General features: G+C 37.2%; 1 protein-coding gene across 11 annotated transcripts in view; it reads left to right on the forward strand.

The window, feature by feature from the left end:
- The window catches only part of PTPRM (protein tyrosine phosphatase receptor type M), a 457368-nt gene that overhangs the window by 342707 nt on the left and 93712 nt on the right, over positions 1-20949 (forward strand). For 6 of the 11 annotated variants that reach the window (XM_064656540.1, XM_064656549.1, XM_064656589.1 and 3 more), the window contains 3 exons: positions 17256-17407; positions 19925-19999; positions 20227-20253. In XM_064656540.1, coding sequence (XP_064512610.1) covers positions 17256-17407; positions 19925-19999; positions 20227-20253 — 254 coding nt within the window. The remainder of the gene's footprint in view (positions 1-17255; positions 17408-19924; positions 20000-20226; positions 20254-20949) is intronic. The other 5 variants (XM_064656569.1, XM_064656583.1, XM_064656613.1 and 2 more) reach the window with 2 other exon arrangements.

Consider the following 20949-nt stretch of genomic DNA (forward strand, 5'->3'; position numbering starts at 1 on the left):
TGTCTGCCTCTGGCAGAGTAAGCCTTTTTTTCAGTTTTATGTGCACATGGAATTCTTTCTATGTGCACGTAAAACTGAAAAAAAAAAAAAAAAAAAAGACAACGCAGAAAGAATCGTGCCTTGCAGAATGTACCACCTAAGGAGTCTTTCTGCTGTGCCTTTTGCAACCGGACGTGCCTGTCTCATATTGGCCTTTTTAGCCACCAGCGTGCTTCTAACAAACGTGGGTAGAGCCTTTCCCAAATCTTCGTTCACGAAGCCTAGCCATGATGGTGATGACGTGCACATGGCAATAATTCATAAACTTTGCCTAATTTCTGAAATCAGCTGTTATAGTAAAGGAAATACTGTTTTACTACCATTTAAAATTCTACCCAGACTTATGTTCAAGTGTCTGATCCAGGCGCCCAGTATCTCCTTCAGCCTGCATTTCTGAGTCTGGATTTTGGGAAAATTCTTTGTTACTTAGCTTTTTGTTACCATAACTTCTCATCTAAAGTCAACTAGAGTCTCCTCACCTGTAATTCACCTATGTCAAAATACTTTTAGAGTGTCACTGCCCACTCTTAGTTAGTTAGTTACAGTGTTGCAGCATTTTAAAAGAAGATGCTATTTAAATAGTGAACGTGTGTCCCTGATGAATCACACAGATGTCCACTCATCTGTTTTCAAGTTACTTCTTTCCTAGCTGTTAAAGAAACTATCACAGTACTATTTTTTATTCAATGTTTGTAAGTTTAAAGATTATTGATGGCTGTTAAAAATTACCCCCTGATGGAGGGTAATGTTGTTCCATGCAGTGACTTGTATGAAACAACATTACCCTCGGTTGAGGGGTAATTTTTAAATGCTGTAATGCTCTTGTAAGTACCCATGGTGCAGCACTTAGGTCATCTTTGCACTAAGAGGATTCCATTACTAAGTTTACTAAGTGACTGGGTTTAATGGATATACCAGAGATCCTGCTTTTACGTTTGGTCTCGCACAAGTAAAAGTTAGCAAATGGAAGCCTGTTAGCTCCTTGAAAGAGCACTCCTTTCTCCAAGGGCAGGAGTGGAATGTTCTGTTCTGAATTCCTTGTTCGCTTAACTCTCCGCTGAAGTCAACTTTAAGGAGTCTTGTAATTTCCTTTGAAACACACTCCTTTTTAACAAATTGTCTAGATAGGCTAGGAAACGTCAGTCTAGTCAAAACATTTTTTTACCATCTGATCCTAAAGTAGTTATAATTTGAATCAAACAGTATGTTAAACAGAAATTGTTATGATCTATTTTATGGATGTGATATATTTGCAATTGTGCATTCATATTTCTTTAGGTTTAGAAAACAGTCACAAAACTATAGATATTTTCAGGTGCTTTCCTATAGTTAAATAACCATAATGAATATAGTATGGATTACTTACCCTATTTTATTAGAAAACATACCAACACTTGTGCCGAAACTTAAAAAGAACCTGTTTCACAGTAAGTACTACACTACTTAAGCATTCCTACTCACTTTTTTTTTTTTTTTTTTAAGTGCAGAAAAAATTTCGGCAGATTCTCTGGGAGGATTAAATATCCACATATTCCCAAATGTTATTGACTGGTACTATTGTCTTGCAATTAATTCTCCTGCTAACATCTCTCTCTCTGATTTCTGCTAATGGGACTCCTACCCAGATCTGTCTCTTGACCTAATCTACAGTTTATTACAGACATTAAGATGCTCCCTCCTAAATACGATCTCCCAAACCATATAGAGCTTTAACAGAGAATTCTGTCCTAGATATGTTATTCAGTAAATTCATAGAAAGGATGTGATTAACCATTACCTACAGGGCTGCAGAATCATTTTGATGGAACTCTTTTAAGTTTTGCTTCAGAGATACTGCTTCCTTTGTTACCAAATTATGCTGGGGGGGGGTTGTGTTTTTTTTTTTAATACAGAGCAAGTAGTTTGGAGCTGTCACAGTTTATATCCTTCCTGTAAATGACAAGTTGGAGAGTTAATTTTAGCACTAACACATTGTATCTTAGAAATCACCATTGTCTGTTTTTATTGCAAAGGAATGGTTTGCTATTTTTAACACAAAAGCCTGTTAGTTCTGTTTCTGACGTCATTGCCTCCTCCCTTCAGGCAGGTCTGTGTATCTCTATAAATCTCAGTGTACTTACTGTATTACATCACTACCTTAAACTTAAAATTTCAATATATTTGAACTACTGGACTGTGTATTGTAAAAACAGCAGCTGTCATTACTGTTAAACTTGCAAATTCTAACTGGCTGATTTTTTAATGATACAGTAGTATTTTAGTTGTTTGAGGTTGTTGCCTTCTGAACAGCGCAGTGCCTAGCAGCTCATTTTAATACACATAATATTCTTGTAATGGATGATTTCATCAGGGGAAGAACTGTGACATTATTTATAGCTTTTACTCTGTTGTTCAAAAGGAACTTTACTGTGCAAGCTCTGTTTAGAAGTTTCAGATTTTTCCTTTTCCGAGGATAAAAGATGTCTTTCTGTCTTTAAAAGTGTATTTTCACAGAAATTAGGATTAGATTTGAGCACAAATACAAGGCATTCATTTTTTTCTTTGTGTTTCTGTGACAGAGGTGTAGACTTAAAGGTAGTTCCATGCAAAAATTTTGATTCCTCAGTCTTTGGATTATCCTTCTGCTTGTGGGTGGCAAAGCTCTGAGTGAAAATCCGATATTATATGCAGTCATTAATTAAATTTTTTTTCAAATCTTAATGTTACTGTGTCTATAAAACTGATTTTATTCTTCAGATGAAACTGTATTAGGAAGATTTAGAGAAGCTTTCCTTGACACCTTTCTTGCATCTTTTAATTAAAAAGTCTTTGGTGTTAATAGGTTCAACTTTGCCAGAATTAGAAATGAAGGGATCTAAACATATGTGTTTGAAATGTTCTTACCTAAAGCCACTATGGTATGCAGCTATTTCAGCTGCCCTTTCCACCATGGTATAAAGAGCCCCTAAAGCAGATTAATCAACCTTCCTTGCCAAACAAGCCTCATATTAACATCTTCCTTATGAGCCATTGGATACAGTACCCCAGCACACACACACACCTGCTAAGAGAGAAATAGGGTCTGGAAAGCTTCATTAGCAGTTTATACAGGGGACAGATGACAGCTTCTCCCAGAAGCCGCATTCTGCTGTGTGGGATTAAATTGGATTGAGCGTGCAGCTGCATCTTAGACTGACCAAACAGTATCAGCCGCACAAGGCCTCAGCTGGACCGCTTCCTGCTCTAGTCATGTCTTTGGATTACCAGCAGCCCATCTGCCACTGCACTTCCACTGCCAATTAATGATATACCCATGGCCTGGGAGAGCACTTGAATGGTTTACAAGCTACATCCTGTTAAAGGACCACTGTTCAGCACCTTCCTTCCCCCAGTGAGCACAGAGCACTATTACATTAGTGCACTAACAAGAGCACTATGCTCCAGGTGTATCTTCATGCATCTCACTAGTTATTCTAGCCACCCTAAGGGGATGGCCCAATTTCAGCAGCCCCCTAGGAAAAATGATTTTCTTTCTTACATGACTGAGTATTGCCTATTCTGGGCTTTTAGTCAGTGACTTTTGTTGAGACAGATTACTTCTTGTGGTTGAAAAGGAAGATAGAATCCTCTAAAAGACTGATTAAAACTCTATACAGTTGGATAGTTTGAACTGCTGAGGTGTATTGAATATTATGGAAGTCTTGAAGGAGAGAATTGCTTGAAAAAGTGAAAGGCACATGATGAAGTGTATGTAGTGCAGAAAAAAATATGTGCAAGTTTGTGAATGCTCAGTACCAGGACTAGCAAATATGTTGTACAGGCTGCTGCTTGTATTAGGATACAAAGAGGCAAAAATTATCTATTCAAGTGGGGACTGTGGATCAAAAGCCTACATGAACAAGGAACTCTGTCTTTCATAGCAGGCAATATACCCAGGAACCAAAAAAGTACCACCCAATGCAGGACTTAGGCAGAAGCTAGGTCAGGATGCTTATCTCTTTACCAGAACTTCCATACAAACACAATGGGGTTTTTTTGTCAGCAAAAAGCCTTTTCCTCTTTTGTTTTCTACTACTGGGGAGCAGTAAGGCAGTGAATGAGCCATATTAGATTAAACCTATCAAAACCTTTCCTTTTGGTTCTGCACTACACCACTACATATATTTAATTATATGTTTACATATATACAGGCATGTATATATTGTATGCAATACATACAATACATATACATATATTTAAATAGATAATATGCTAAAGATAATTCGTTTAAGGAAAGTTTCAGAAAACTTTGAACAATTTATTTTGCAACATTTTATGTCCTTATACTGATAAAACTAAATCTTAGAATGGCTTGAGTTGGAAGGGATCTTAAAAACCTCTAATTCGAAGCCCCCTTTGACTAGATCAGGTTGCTCAAAGCCCTGTTCAACCTGTCCTCACAGGACTATGCCGGTCACAAGCTTGCTTCTTTTGATGTATACCCAGCAGATCCATTGGCCCTCAAATGCCGGTGAGAGAGATATCTATGTAGAGACCTAAATACCTTGAGGGAAAACTATTTCCTGTATTTAAAACTGTCCCAGTTACTATTGCTTTCTATCAACTTGTGCCTATGCAAGCCTTAGAACAAACTTGTTAGATGCTGTAGAGATCTGGGGATCTGTTTTCTCCACTGGGTCTTGGAAGGCAAACTTTCTAACCCCATAGTGAAAGTAACAAGGTATTTCACGTAAAAGATACCTGTCCTGTACCCAGGTGAGCCTCAGATAGTGATGCACTGTGGGGCTAGGAATTTTCTGTTTGTGGAAGGAACTGCTCCTGTGGCAGATTTACTTTTAACGAAAAACATTTACCTAGCCATGCTTAAGGACTCATAATATCATAGCAAATCTCAGACAGAAGCTAGTGGGAAGAGAGGATGTGAGACTACGACATAATAGATACACCTGCCATACAGCTTGCAATTCCTCATGCTGAGTGAGAACACCTCTGAAAATATGGTGAAAATTTGGCGTGGCCAAAACCATCCCAGCGCAAATTTGCATTAGTTTAATGCTGCCTCTTGTCTTCGTTTGTGAAAGCAGAGGGATTTTGGGCACCTACATTGCACACCATCCCCAGGAGTTTGAGGCTCTACTTAAAACTGACAGCTATGGGATAAGAAGGTATTTTCTTTCATCATTAGCCAGCCTTTTCTAAAATGATAATTAGTTTCTGGAAGAGAATTTCAAAATCTGTCGTGGATGTATTCCTGTGAAAAGCTTTCATGTTCATGTTTGTCTAGCACTGCACATCACGCAGCTACCTCCTCCTGAGTAGGCCCCAGTGTTGTCTGTTTAGTTCTTTATTCAGATCATAGGGTAATATAATGGGGGAAAGAGGAAAAAGAAAAGCTGTTGAGACAAAGGGGAAGGATTGCAATGTCAAATGCAAAATGTATGTTTTACAACATATTATGAGTAGGGTATTCTTCTACCATGTACAGGATCTTTAATATCCACATACACAGTACTATGGATGAAATATATCTCTCTGTGAGCCCAATATGACATAGACATCTTTTCTTCATCTAAGTAGTTTCTTTCCAAGTTTTGGCTTTTTAAACAAAATGAAGTATGTATATGCATTTTCATACAAAAGAACCTAGGTACTCTTAATAAATATAGATCTGGATTTGTTTAGCCTGGAGAAAAGGAGGCTCAAGAGAGACCTTACTGCTTTCTACAACCACCTGAAAGCAGGTTGTAGCAAGGTGGGGGTCCGTCTCTTTCCCTAGGCAACCAGTGATTGGACAAGAGGAAATGGCCTTAAATTGTGCCAGAGGAGGTTCAGGGTGGACATGGGGAAGAATTTCTTAAGACACTGAAAAGGTGGTTAAGCACTGGAACAGACTGCCCAGGGAAGTGATGGGGTTACCATCCCTGGAAGTGTTCAAGAAACTACTGGATGTGGCACTTAAGTGCTGTGGTTTAATTGACAGGGTCAGTCAAAGGTTGAACTTGATGATCTTGGAGGTATTTTCCAATCTTAATGATTCTGTAATTCTAAGTAAAATGGCATATATGCTAAAAAAAAGAGAAAGTGGAGGTTCTGTGTGGATTTTCATTTACTGTTCCTCAAACAGAGTTAGTAAAGAGAAAGGCAAAGGAAAGGTCAGGTGTGGAACTTTCCTGTGACCATACATTTCAGAAAAGAATTTCTTCAGAGTCTTCAAATACTTCATTTCAGTAAAATTGAAATAGTGTAATAAAAGCATGTAAAGTAGTGTAATGTCATTTTACATTTATGTATAATTAATGTACCAGAAATTAATACAAATGAAGCATAATGGAAAATTGAACATTTAATTTTCATTAAAATAAGAACATGTTATTATTAATACCATTTTAGAAAATCAAAACACAATTTGTCTTTTTTCACTGAAAATTTTTACATTCACATTATGCAGTTCAGTGTGACTATAACTAGCTCGCTGATGAAAAGGGTTTATTGATAAAAATATTTACGTAAGCTTTGCTCCTTAAGTTAGAAGGGTGGTTTAATACATGTGGCAGAAAATGATGATTAAAAATGATATAATTAAATAGGAAGAATCCGTATCTATCATCATATTTAATTATTTGACTGTAATTTTGCTAGTATTATCCTGTATTGGTTCTGACTGAATCTCACATGTAGGACTCTTCAAAGAAAAGGCACAATTAAGGATTGTGTTCAAATCTGTAATGCTTTAAATCCCCGTATCTTCCTTTTTATGAAAAAAACCCCTATTACCAGAACATTTAGTGGGTGTCCTAGAATAATTTGTATCCGAAGGGACCTTTAGAGATCATCTTTTCTAACCTGCTACTCAAAGCAGATTTAACCAAATCAAGTTGCTCAGGACATTGTCCATCAGGGTTTTGAGTATCTCCCAGGATTGAGATCCCACCCCTCTGAGAACCTGTTCCACTATTTGACTACCCCAATGGTGACAAAAACTTTACTAAGATCTAATAGGAATTTCCTGAATTGCAATTTGTGTCTAGTGTGTCTTGTCCTTTCTCCTTGTTCATAGAGTCTAGCTCTGTCTCCTCTGTACTCTCCCATTAGGTAGTTAAAAACAGCACGAAAATCCTCTCTGAGCTTTCTCTTCTCCAGGCTGAACAAGCACAGCTCTCTCCATCTCTCCTTGTCCAGGATTTGTCTGTTGAGAGAGATCCAGGCTGAACTCCCTGTTCAGCCACACAGTACTTGAAAGTCCATTTTCTTTTCTATCAGAACGTTCTGACGCATTGGTTGGTTGGTTGGCTGGTTGGTTGATTTCTTGGTTGGTTATACATGGTTTTTAACGGGAAGAAATCTCCAAAACCTTTAAAAATATGCTGCTTTGAAGAAAGTAATTCAAGGTGGAATGGATCAGAAAGTGTGACTTCCTGGTTTAATGAGCAGGGCCATCAGCCATAAGAGAGACTTCAGTGCTGATCTGCTCCTGTGTCAAAGACTATAGCAATATTTTTTGGTGAAATGCAGTCGTTTCACCCGTCATCTCCATATCCTGATTTAGCTGCTCCCAGCTGCACCAGGTCCCTGCAATTCTCACCGTAACAGCCCTCTCAGATGCCTGGCTGTCATCTTCTTTTACTAGGAAGAGAGGACAAGCACACAGTTTGTTGTCACTCTGTGATTTTTTGGCCTTCATGTGTTCCAGCTGGGCTACCAAGTTCCTCCCTGTGCTTGTAAAGGATTTGTCATACTTTGGCCTCCCCCATATTCTGAGTGGCACCCTGATCCACGTCCTGCAAGTAGTTCCACGCGGCTGTTCTAATCACTTAAGTAAATAAGTCTTTAGTGAAGTTAACATATTCATAAGCATTTACCTTGTATTAATTTTGGGAGGAAAAAAGTTTTAATATTCTGTGTATTTTTCTTACACACCCTTACAATTCAGGAGGACCTATAGGTCAATTAAACATTGTATTCACTTTTTTCTTGGTTAAATTGAGGATTGTAAGAATCAAAACACAGATCAAAATTCATATTGCAAAACTGTTAAATTTTGAAACAAATTCAGAGAATTTATGCTTTTCATTTTTCTTTCCTTAGTTCAATTGAGTAGAATGGGCATTTTAGTGTCTGATTCATTACTTACAATATTCAAGGTCATGGTCAAAATTAGATGATGGTAAATTACAAAAAATACTGCTGCTTATGTCTCATTACTGTTTTATTCTCCTATTGGGGAGGCAGAAGGGTGTTGAATTTTTTTTTTAAGGTGTGTGAGCACATTTTTATGTAGACCAAGACCAGTGACTAACTTGAGCCAAAAATAGTGCAGCCAGAAGCTTTGCAGATATAGAGTTCTGCCAGAGCTTCTCAAATTCCTTTTTACTGCCATAGCCTAGAGCCTTCCCTGAAGAACCTGTCAATCATACTAAAATATATTGAGGTCTTCTTAGATGGACAAATAAGAACTAAACTGTAACCACAAAATTAACTTCTTCTGAGAGCTAAGACAAAAGTCAGCTCATTTCAAATAAATGTTGTTACATTAATCTGATGCACCACATAGCTCCATTTTTTTCACAGTCGGTCAGTCACAGGTGTTCCCCCTCTGCATCAGCCACTGCATCAGCAAAGACATTCTGTCAGCCTTCTTTGACCTGAGGTGTTCTTCAGTTCGATGCTATAACCCTCACTTGCAGAAACCCAGATAACCTGATATAGGATTTCATATAAAGCAGAAACTAAGAAACAAATAAGCAGAGTTTTTAATTATGTAACTATAAGCAAATCTCAAAGCAGGTGTTCTGCACTTGAATTCAAGAAAGAACACTTAGCAGCAAAAGTAGGTGAGCTGCATATCTGTGACTGCAACTCTGTACCTTACTTTTCCATCATCTTTTCCTTCTCATTTTCCATTCACCTCCATATTCTCTTTCTCTTTTCTGATCTACTGTTTCTTAAGTTTTGCCATACTTCTACCTATGAGCTTACACTGGTATTGGGATGTTGCCAAATAACTTTTCTTTTTGCTTTGATCTCTTGTGGTGCTACTGAACCAATCTATTAGTAACAAAAAAGACCATTAAAGTTCTTATATGCAGTGAGTAAAAAGGCAAGTTAAATACCACAGAAATCAAAACTGGTTTTGTTTATGGTAGTAAAAATCAAAACCATTTTCATTAACCTTCACCTTCATGTAAAAAGTGTGCACTCTTTTTACACTCAAATCTTGTAACCCTGTAAGTTAAAGGAATCCTTCCCCCCACCCCTTCACTTGTATTCTTTTCTCGTTCTCCCTTTCTAGACAGTCCTGCTAGTATTGGGATGTCCTCTTTATCTCCCAGTACTAGTTTTGGTGTCACTGGAAGTGCATCTAAAGTCTGTGAAAAAAAATGAAAGTCGCAGTGATGAAAGGAGAGGAAATTAAATCCTTTAGTGTCAGGAATGCTGTTCCCAAAATTTGAGCGTCATCACAGCATTTTTTAAAAAGTTAATTCTTTTTTCTTTATCAGAGAATGCAAGAGCATGATAAAAATGAAATGAATAATGTTAGCATTTGCTTTGAAGCAGGAAGTTGATAATTAGAACAAAGAGAAGGCACCTAAAAGAAATTATAATAAACCACCCCTTTGTAAGTCAGGTAAAAAAAGGCTTATGCACCCTTGGCTATAGTAAAATATTCATAATCTCTACATCAGTCTTCCATGCTATTGTAGCTTTACTTTGTTCTGATGTCAATACAAAATATATATTGAACTTCTTAGGACAAAGAATAATTTTGTAATCTACTACAGGTTTGCATACTAAGGGAACATAAGCAAGAAACAACAGAATTCAGTGATATCCTGCCTACCTTTTACCTTTTTTTTTAGTTCTCCTGACAACTACTTTCCCTGTGGTCGTTCTCTAGAAATACTAATTCCTGAAGTGGAGACCACTTTTGAGGTGTTTTATTAAGTGCTTGCTAGTTCTTGCTGCAAAATGTAGTGCCTTTAAAAATAGTTCTCTTAACTTTATTTCCTGTCTGATAGAATATTGACAGAACACAGTTCAATGTCACTGTGAAATTGCAGTCTTGAACATATGGCATTTCAATATAAAGCATCTAAATGGGAAATTGAATGACAGAAGTTCATGGTGAGCAGAACTTCACTATCACTGATGCCTTACTACTTATATTTGACTTCCTTACTTGATTTCAATTGCTTCGTATTTGTGTTTCAGTCCATTTGTGGGAGATAGAAAGGGTTCTGTGCGGAGTGGTGCTGTTTTGATAAGAAATGTAAAGCAGACTAAAATATTAATTACTTGTAATAGTATTTATTTAATAACAACTAAAGAACTTTACCATTTTGATTGAATTGGATTAGATATTCAGGTTCCTAAAACTTGTTCTCTATGAGGACTTTTTAACAATAAAAAGCAGTATAAAGAATACAAATGAGGCATTGGAGATTCAAGGTATGGCTAAAACAATTTTATAAAAAAATGGAAAATAGTATTTTTAATTTTCTAATGCAGGTTAGAATAATACACAATGTTACCAAATGCATACTATTGCAAACCAGAGAGGATAGGCTAAACCTAAACTCCCATCACACACATGTAATTCTCACAATGACATGCGATGTGTGGTTTTGTCTCTGCCTTAGAGGACCCATTGTTCAACACAAGAAAGCACTCACATTTATTGAGAAGGATGTTTTGTTGTTAAAAGAAAAAGTAATTGCAACATAAGTTGGAAAAAAGTATAAAAACTCCACAAATAAGGAATAAGTCAGTTATATTTGCAGACTTTCTTACATGGTTCTTGAGAGCTGTTATAAAATTACGTCTTTGTACTGAATGTCGCTGAATCAGTTATGCTCATTGAATTGTTTCAGGTTAAAGCATGTTCCTCAAAATTAGCTATGAGTCTTCTTTTAGCATATTCTACAAAACCAAAGTAGATGGGCAAAATAATTATTTTATGAGTTAGTTAATACTGCTGGTGTCATAAGTAGCCTAAACAATGAAAAAAATGCGTAATTCTGAGTGTTAGAAAAGCAAATAATGTATTTACATCCCGTTTCCTGCATAATCTTTGCAGGGATTGTAAATACAATAAAAAATGGCATCAAATTTTGAAATAAAAGTACACATCGTGTCTGTGATAGTGGCCAGTGACAAACCTTTACATAAATAGAGAAACAGAGTAAAGATAAGGTAATGCATTCACTGTCTTCCACTCAGCCCTTAATAAATTCTTCTTTTACCAATATTAACTCTTGATATCTCTAGAGTCCTGTGGTGATATGCTGCATAATTCTCATATAATCATAGAACATGCTGAGTTGGAAGGGACCCATTGGGATCATTGGGTCCAACTCTTGGCCCTGTACAGGGTACCTGAAAAATCACACCATGTGCCTGGGAGCATTGTCCAAGCGCTTTTTGAACTCTGTCAGGCTTGGTGCTGTGACCACTACCCTGAGGAGCCTGTTCCAGTGCCCGGCCATCCTCTGGGTGAAAAACTTTTCCTGATAACCAACCTAAACCTCCCCTGACACAACTTCAGGCCATTCCCTCGGGTCCTGTCCCTGGTCACAAGAGTGAAGAGATCAGTGCCTGCCCCTCCTCTTCCTCTCACAAGGAAGTTGTAACTGCAATGAGGTCTCCCCTCAGTGTACTGACCAAGGGACATCAGCTGCTCCTTATACAGCTTCCCCTCCAGGTCCTTCACCATCCTCATGGCCCTCCTTTGGATGCTCTCTAATAGCTTAATGTCTTTTTTATATTGTACTGCCTAAAACTGCACACAGTACTCAAGGTGAGGCTATACCAGTGCAGAATAGAGCATTTTCTGAGTTTTGTGAAAGTATTTACTTTTATATTTAAAAAATTTTTATACTCTCTGATTCTGGTTCTAACATGGTTGAGAAACAGTAATTCTTTCTTAATTTCTTCGTTTTCTCCTTTTTTTAATATACTTTTGTCATATTCTCAGTTCAACTGCCTCTTTTTTAAACTAGGGACTCCTTATCTGTTTAAGGACCTCTGTTCCTCTGATAGGATCTGCTCCTTTGATCTTCCCATCACTTCTCTGTATATCTTCTCTAGTTTGAGAAAGTCTTTTTTGGATAGGCATGTGGCAGAACTGCATGCAGTGTTCAAAATGTGGAAGCTCCATGGATTAATACAGTTGCTTAATGACATTTTCCATTTTGTTCTCTATTCCTTACCTAGTCATTTCTGATGACTTCATGCCTTTTTGACTATAGATGGCACTGAACTTTTGTCTTCAGAAAGTCAGTGACTACCAGATTTCTTTCTTCTGTAGTTTATGAAGTCACTTATATGCAATATTGTGTCTGTGTAATTAGGATTATTTTTCCCATCTGCATGACTTTATGTCTGTCAACACTGAATTTTGTCTTAAGTGAATATCTTCCTCATAGGAAAGGAGGAATACTGATACAAAAAGGACAGTACTACTCAGTTTGGAATGGGGAAGCAGGAAGTGAGAGCTTTTGTTTGATTCAAAGTCGTATGCTTTTCTCACTGTTCCTAAATTAAAATGGAAGGCACATTTTTTCCAGGGCCTCAGTTAATTCCAATTATCAGCCCCAGTCAGCATTTTTTTTTTAAATTTATTTTTGCTAACTATGGTAGTGTTCCATTGTGCCCTGTTCTTTGTGCCCAGTGCTTTATAAACACAAAGGGAAAAGGCAAGCTAGGTTCAAAAGTGTCTGTTAATGAAGTCAAGACAGGACAGAGAAATGAATACAGGAAAATAGATGGAAAATGAAGCAAACAGAGGCTGACAATATAGAAACTTAGCAGTTATTGGAGTTGATTTGTTGGAGGGGTTTGAGGGAGAACTTACAGAGAAAAAAGGTTTTAAGAAAGGTATTGAGTTACGCTTGCAAAAGTTTTACAGGGTGATCCTTTCACCTAGAGTGGACTTCATGGGAGAAAATGCAGCATTCGAGAGTTTCACAGTGGTATATAAAATGGGGACAGATTGTGATGAAGTGTTTAGCTTATGATTTTCCTAGGCTTTTTTGATTAGTATTTGTAACAGAACAGAATAAACGATACTCTAAATTCCGCACAATTTTGCAGCAGAAGTCTGTATGTTTGTCTGCTCTGCATTTTACCGTATTTTTACCACTACACCAGTTGACTTCTTGCTATTTCTTGTGCCGTAAAATTCCAACAGTTCCTAGCTAGTCTTGAGATTTTTCTGAATATCAGGCTCTCTTTTCTGGGATGTACATTTCTGAGATGTAGTACATTCTCTTTCCTCATATAGTGATGGTAACACTATTTGTGTGGTAAGCTGATAATTTTTGCTTTCCCTACAAAATAATTTCATCCTAGGTAATCATCTGGGAGCTTCCATCTGTGTTATTCTTTTCCTTTGGTTGTAGATCTCTTTTCGTTTAAGAAGGAGGAAACATCAGAGAGTAGCCTTTGATCATCTTTTCTGTGAGTGAAGATGATCAAATATTTAAGCCTTTTTTTTCCCCCAAAATTTACTTCAAATCTAAGTGCATGAGTGGTGATAGTGATGTACGGCACCTTGGTTTTACAAGTGTCTTAAATCTCATATAACTAGAGCCCCCTGGGGATTGAGAGATCCAAGGAATGGATGAGTTGCAGAGACTGCAACACTTTCAGCAATATCTGAAAACTGCAGATGTTAAAAGTGTTATATTCAGATAAAGTTTACTTGACTAAGTCCAGTGGGTGTTTCTGTTCACAGTACAGAAGTCTGGCTGGTATCACTCTCTTCCTATAACAGTTGTTTCAGATTTGAACTTTTCCCACAAGACCTGTTTCCAGAATCAGATTCAGATTTAGAAGTACTGTACAGTTGTTACTGTCGTAAAAAAAATCTATTTCGAGTGATTATGGGGCCAAAACTAAGAATTAAGGAAAGAAGAAAATGTTAGTGTAATTTCTTTAAGAAAACTATCTGACTTGTATAAAATTTGGTGCAATAAGCAAGAACTCTGGCTTTCCTTGTGAAGGATACAATTTTTACTGTAAAACAGAGGACATTCCCTGTAATAGCAGATGCTCAAGATGTACACTCTAGTGAGACTGGGTTTTTTTGTAATCCCACTTAGTTGCTGGCATCATGTATTTTACCACATTGTGGATTTTCAGATATGGATTAGTATCAATATACTTCTGCTCAGGGTGATTCTCCTAATAATTTTTCTTTATCTGTTCACCAGTACATTATTCAGATGCAAAGGTTCTTGGATAAAGTGCTGAACTAGCAAGATTAACAGCGATTAAAGGTTTTGTGAATAGAGATAGTACTCACAGGTCCACTGAAGGACCTACAGGGGAAGGCCAATGTATACTGCAGTTTCCTGGCTTTAGTGAGTATGCAGGGTTTAGGTAGCTAATTGGATTGACAGTTGGTTAAAAAGAAGCTGTTACTTCCAGCCTGAAGAAAGGGAAAGCTCATGAAGAAAAGCTCCTTCTGCATGCTTTCCTGAAGCATTGCTCTAGGGCTGGATTGTCCTGAAGTACTTTCCTAAGGTCTGCACAGCCATGAAATAAAATAAGCATGGTAACGTGACTTAGAGATGAAGTTTCAGTGACCACACTGTGGATGTTGTCATTGTCACTGTTCAGGTTCTGGTTTCACAACCCTGATAAGCTGGGAATTGCTCAGTTGTTGGCAGGTGTTGGGAGTAGCTGTATGTACCTTCAGCTTAAGGGTAAAGAGGATTGGAAGGGGAGCCATGCGTGACTTAGTTCACTGCCATCTAATCATGTTATCATTTTGATAAGCCTGTCCTTACAAAAGACTTCGATTAAGTAATTCATGTATTAGGTGATATGTCTTAGATTCCACATTGAATAGTATATTACTTATTCATTACAATTAGATATGAAGGAGGAGGGAAATTGAGGGATGCAAAGATCTAAGAGTTTTGTTTTACTTACAGTAGTTGAATGAAATTTAACTGTCGCTGATATGAAAGAGTTCAGACCATTACCTAATGCTCCCTTCTGCGTTTATGCACCATGAAGTAATAAAGAACCAGTTTTTTTATCGAGTCTACAAAGTCAAGTGGTGTTGTTCAGAAAGGGGCTTGAGAAGTTCCTCCTTTTAATCTCATTAAATCAAAATTAAATCAAAATTCAAAAACAAAACTGTGTTTATCAGTTATATTTGGCGTCCACCAGTGGTATTTCAAATTGCAAAATCAGGAGTTAAACTTCATCTACAAGGAAGGATGTGACTTGGTACTGTTTATCTTCCCCTCTTGCTTACCTGGACTGTATTATCATTAGTGTTTTTGTAAATCTACAATAATGAGCATTTATGGACGAGGTTTTGTTGCACATCTAAGTGTTCAGTTATAGGGTAGTGCAGAGACCCACAAATGACTGCCATCCACCTGACCATAAGCACATTCCTTCTCAGTCTCATTTTCAGTCTAGGGTGTGTTCTTTGTGGCTCAAGCAAACATAGGTGACTCCTGAGATAGGATGAGCCACGGCAGAACACTACTCATTGCTGCAGGTACTTTAGCTGGTTTTTAAGGCAGAGTACTTCATTTGCTCCCAGTCGTGGGGACATGCCCTCATGAATGGGGTGGCAATCTAGCAGGTTATTGAGGGCCAAATGTGACCCTCAGTACTTTTGTGTGCAGTGACTCAATACCATGCCTGCACTCACCATTCTTACTTGTTTTGCAAGACTTTAGTTTCAAAGGCATTTTGAGCTTTAGTCATGGACTAAGACACTGCTGAGCTTGGTACTACGTTGGTAGAGAACACCACCACACCGCAGTGTAAGATAAGAGACAACAGGTAGATGGGGGACATGAGGAGACTCAGAGGCAGTACTGCTCAGCATAGTGAGCAGTAATATCAGGACTTTGCAAAGTGTGTCTACAGGCAGTAATTTGAAGCAAAATAATGAGATATGAGTAGGGAGGGTTACAATAAGCCCCTCCTGTGCAGAATGAGTGGAGACAAACGTACTTCTTTGAAAATGTAGGGGAGGCTGGTATAAATTTTTTGTCTGTGGTGGGAATCATTTCTTCATGATGAATGAGAGTTAATGAAGAGAAAGACTTTGAAAGTTGGCAGAAGTTGGTTATGCTTGATGCAGTTGGCCTCTAGAAGTGGAAGAAAACCTAGATGAGATAATAAGCTCCTATAACTTCTGTTGAAGATATGTAAAAGATCTTCCTGGCAGATGAATATGAGGTAGCTCATTCTGTTTTCCACAGAAGAAAAGTCATTGAATTAACAGACAAGACAAGTTCAAAGTCTATGGAGCTGTTATTTCTCTAAAACCCATATCTTAAAAATACTGTCCAGAAGGAATCTGAACAATTTAAATTAATGCTGTAGGCAAGAACTGGGAGAAAGGCGCGGTCTAAGACAAAGTTGCAGACCAGGGAAATAAGCCAAGTGGTCATGGGATCCACTGTCATCAAGATCACAGATGTCTCACAGAGCTTGAAGGAAAAAACAGGAGTTTCAGACATCTTATTTTATGATGTAGTTCAACATAACTCGGGGGGAGATGGTCAGACTTTAGTTTAGACTGAAACAGACAGACATGAAAAAAGAAGTTGTATGCATCCAAAGCAGTTCTGTGATACTGTAGTATCAGATTTTGTCTCTGATAGGTCACTCCTACTGAGAAGCAACTAATTCATGTGACTAGTTTTCCTGAAATCAGGAGTGACAGAAAACAGTCTTTAGGAATGCAAGTCAATTTAAAACGTCACTTGAGTGTGCAATGTGTATTAAGTGCTTAAATATATACTATACAGTGTTACGTAAATAACAGATAGCTGTGTTATATGGTGTCTCAGTGAAACAAGTCCAGACAGTTCTACACATGTGAAGTGAACATTGTTACTGATTTGTCAGTTCCAGTGAAATCTTCTCTCCTGTCATTTTTATTTACATATTTAAACAGATGTAGCCTCTGATATAGGAGCTCACATCACCTTCATATCCAAGTAGTCCCCTTTAATTCAGTGGTGGTCCCCAAGGATTAAGATGTGGACCATAAGTCAGAGCACTGGCAACTATCCTTTGATTATCAGATTGAAAGACATGAGAGTAAAATTTAAGGTTTCAGAAATGCAGAAACAAATGTAAATGTTACTTAATAATGTGGATACAAACTACAATACTGATATAAATAACATGAAGACTATGTCTGCTTACTGAGAGTTGTTTTTTTTTTCTTTTTTTTTTCTCATCATTCATTTCTTAAGAAAATTGGCTAAAAAGCGGAAAGAGACATTGAGTAGTACACGGCAGGAAATGACAGTGATGGTGAATTCAATGGATAAAAGCTACACCGAGCAAGGCACCAACTGTGACGAAGCTTTCTCTTTCATGGACACTCACAATCTAAATGGGAGATGTAAGTTTTTTTCTTTTCTTTTCTTTTCTTTTCTTTTTGAAGGTGAAAGAAAGGTGCAAATGGTTTTTAAAATATTCCTCATTACTCAGTCATGGAAAATCCATGGGACCCAGAGTTTCCCACTGTGCAGAGCATTACAGTGTCTATTCAAATGAGCAAGACAGTCAGACATCAAGAATAGACTTCTTTAAAAATAATAAGGATAATTGAGCTTTTTTCTGTCCATCCTTTTCTTCTGCAGAAGGGCAATGACATCGCTGAAACAGTAGTTCTACCTTTCTCCAATCTCTATTATATTAGAAATTTTGTATTCCTCACGCTGTCCCAAGTCATCCAAATGCTTCCCCTGCTCACTTCTTTTTTCTAAGATAAATTTATTTTTGAGTGTCATAACTTAATAATGATGATCTGATTGTCTTATTATTTCCAGTTTTAGATGATGCTTGTGCAAAGGAAAAACTCAGTGGAATTATCTGTTCTGCAATTTCATAAGAGATTCTATATCCTGGGTCTTCTTGGATCTATCCCAAAATAAATAAAATTTGTGATATAAAATTTCCTGCATTAGAATTTTAGTCAACTCTCACTCCTATCAGAGAGTTAGCACTAAGCAAAGACTAAAAAAACAGGTTTTTATAACTGTTAGAAAGAATGACTCTGTTCAAAAAATTTCTTAATTCTGTAGTTCTTAAGGAGCCTCAGGTTTTTTTGCCAGTGGTTTTTAACATCTTCAAAATTTGTCAAAGATTAAATTTTGTTTCAAGTACTAACAATCTGCAAGGTCCAACTCCCACTCCTCAACCATATGCTTAAGAATTTCTCTTTGACGAGCTCAATTGTACAAACACTCTGTGAGGTTTATACAGTGAGACTTTTCTCAGCAGTGTTAGGCTCAGAATTTGCAATGTTAGTTTGCATTTGACTTATTTTTGAAATTGATTTGAAGTAGGTCTTTCAAATCAGACTTGCCTTTCTGGTGAGAATATACCCTTGAAGTTAATAAGATTGCTCACTCCTGTGAGAAAATCCAGAGGTTTGACTTCATATTCCATCATCATGATGTAGTCTTCCAGTAGTGTTACTGAATGGTCATAACTACAAAAGAAGCTGCAGTGAGTTCCTAAGACTCAATCCTCTTTATGTAAACCACCTCAGACCTGTTTGCAATTACTGGCATAGCAAGTTTTTTATACCACTCGAGGGCTAGAACCTCTAATTAGACTTTCCATAAGAAGCATAGTCACCAGAATAAGCAGTCTGACAGTGTTTAGGAATAATATTTGTGTAAGGCACTGTAGTCAAAAGATTTAGAACACTCCTACTTCCTGTGAAACTTCATTATTCTGCCTGCATTCTTTATCGAGCAAGTTTTATTAGCTTCTGCAGCCTTGACCTCAACTAATCTCTGCATCCAAGTGTACCCAAAAGGAATACCATTCTTTCCATCAAGAAAATGTAATCTCCTCATTTGGGAGATGTAATCAAAGGAAGGTCGTCTAAGATATACTAATTTACAGGATAAATGGTAACTACCAGCATTATTTAAGCCAGTTTTGAGATACCCCCATCTTAACAAGGGCTGGTAACTCTATGCCCTAGAAGATCAACCAAAAAAAAAAGATGGATGAAAGCCAACAGGAGTAATCTCAGTCCTCATCCAGCAGATCCTACATTTCTCAACTCTCTTTTTCACACATTCCTGTTAGTTCATTTACAAGTATCTGGAATGTGCTTACATTCACTGATGGAACTGAATTTGATCTGTGTAGACAAGCAACTAAGGCTGAATTTGGAAGGAGCTTTGCTTAAAAGCCTTTGATGACTCATTTGCTGAACATTCTGTAAAATGTTGAGATTAACTCCCACCTGTTGAATGTATCTGTGTTTACCACCATAATTTGCATGATCTTTGTATGCCAGGGGGCAAACTGAACTTAATTTGATCCATTGGGCTTTCCCATTGGCTTTACAAATGGCTAAATTATTAAATACCAATGTAAGCATTGGTCTGTTTGTTACTCCCTGAAAACCAGTCTTAAACAAAGAGTAATATTCAGGGTCTGTTAGTATCTCTGTGCATGTTATCCACCTGGCTGAACAAAACGCATAAAAAGAAAGGAGAGGTAAGAATAAACCCTAGTAGAATAATTGCATACAGTATTTACAGTATTATTAAGAAAACTTCCTAAAGATCAGCTTCTGTCAAAAACACCTGTTGTCATTGTGATGTCTTTTTTCAAGCATCAGTATTCAGTCTAATCTTGTGATGTAAGAAGTATGTTTGCGATTACCGATCAAAATGAGTTCTCCAACGACATTTCTTTTTAGAGAACTGATCAAATTCGATGAGCAATTTCAATCACTAGACATGCCTGGTTTTCCCTATGTCCTGATTCCAGTGCAAGTAACGCAACAGGATGAACTCTAAGCCAAGTCAATCACATATGCTGTATCACTCAGCTTATATAGCCGCATATCACTTTTGCTGTCTCTAACCAGCTTTGTTTCTCTTTACAGCTGTATCTTCACCATCTTCATTTACAATGAAAACTAACACATTGAGCACAACAGTGCCTAATTCTTACTATCCAGGTAACCGATTTTTTTCTTGGTTTCCACCCTATATAGACCTTTTCATAATAAAATTGTACATATTCATGTTATTATATTTCTTGCCATCAAAATTTAATACATATATAAGCAGCATACTGGTTGCTTACAGTCGCTTTCTGAAAGAAAACTCAGGAACATTTATCAATCATTTACTGTTCTCTCTCTTTTTACCTTTTCTGCATTGACCTGCTTATGATGTATGACAGATCCATTTGTGCCAACTGCAATTTTAGGTGAGAACATTTCCCTTTATCAAAGTTTATTGCTGAAGTAATTTCAGAAGTTGCAGTTCTCGGGGTACAGACAATAGTATGCAAAATGCTGGAGTTTTAAGCTAAGGGAAGGGGTGGTAGACTTGGCTACACTGAGGTGCTAAGGACAGTTATCAGGCTTGATTACTACTGTCATAGTGCAAGTCAGGGGAGAAAAGAGAGAAATAATTTTAACAAGTGAATTTGCAAGGAAATGTTTATGCATGTATTTGGAGTGACACAAAAGAATTTGATTATCACAGCAATTCAAATAGTTTCCCTCATTTTTTTTCTGTTTTATCTCAGGACTGAAGATGTCACTTCTTAAAAATAACTTTTTTTTCCCTAATTAGACTATTCAGGATACAGAAAATCAGACAAAATACAGTTTTAGCCATCTACCAGCCATCATGTCATCTCACAATACTGCAGAGTTTCTGATGTGCTTGTCAAAGTGAAGTTTTAGAGGGAAGATGGTATTTTGAACAGCAAAATGATAACATGACACTTAAAGTATATACTTTATTATGCATCAGGTGTCACAGGAATGAAATAAAACAGAAGAACTGTAGGTTAAAAACATACAGTCAAAGTGTAAAGCATTTCCACTGGGAATTTAGGATAACCTGCTATTGTCCAATGTCAAAATGAGGAAGGTTTCTGCACAGTGATAAATAA

The sequence above is a fragment of the Pseudopipra pipra genome, chromosome 1 (assembly GCF_036250125.1).
Source record: "Pseudopipra pipra isolate bDixPip1 chromosome 1, bDixPip1.hap1, whole genome shotgun sequence".
NCBI classification, from domain to species: Eukaryota; Metazoa; Chordata; class Aves; order Passeriformes; family Pipridae; genus Pseudopipra; species Pseudopipra pipra.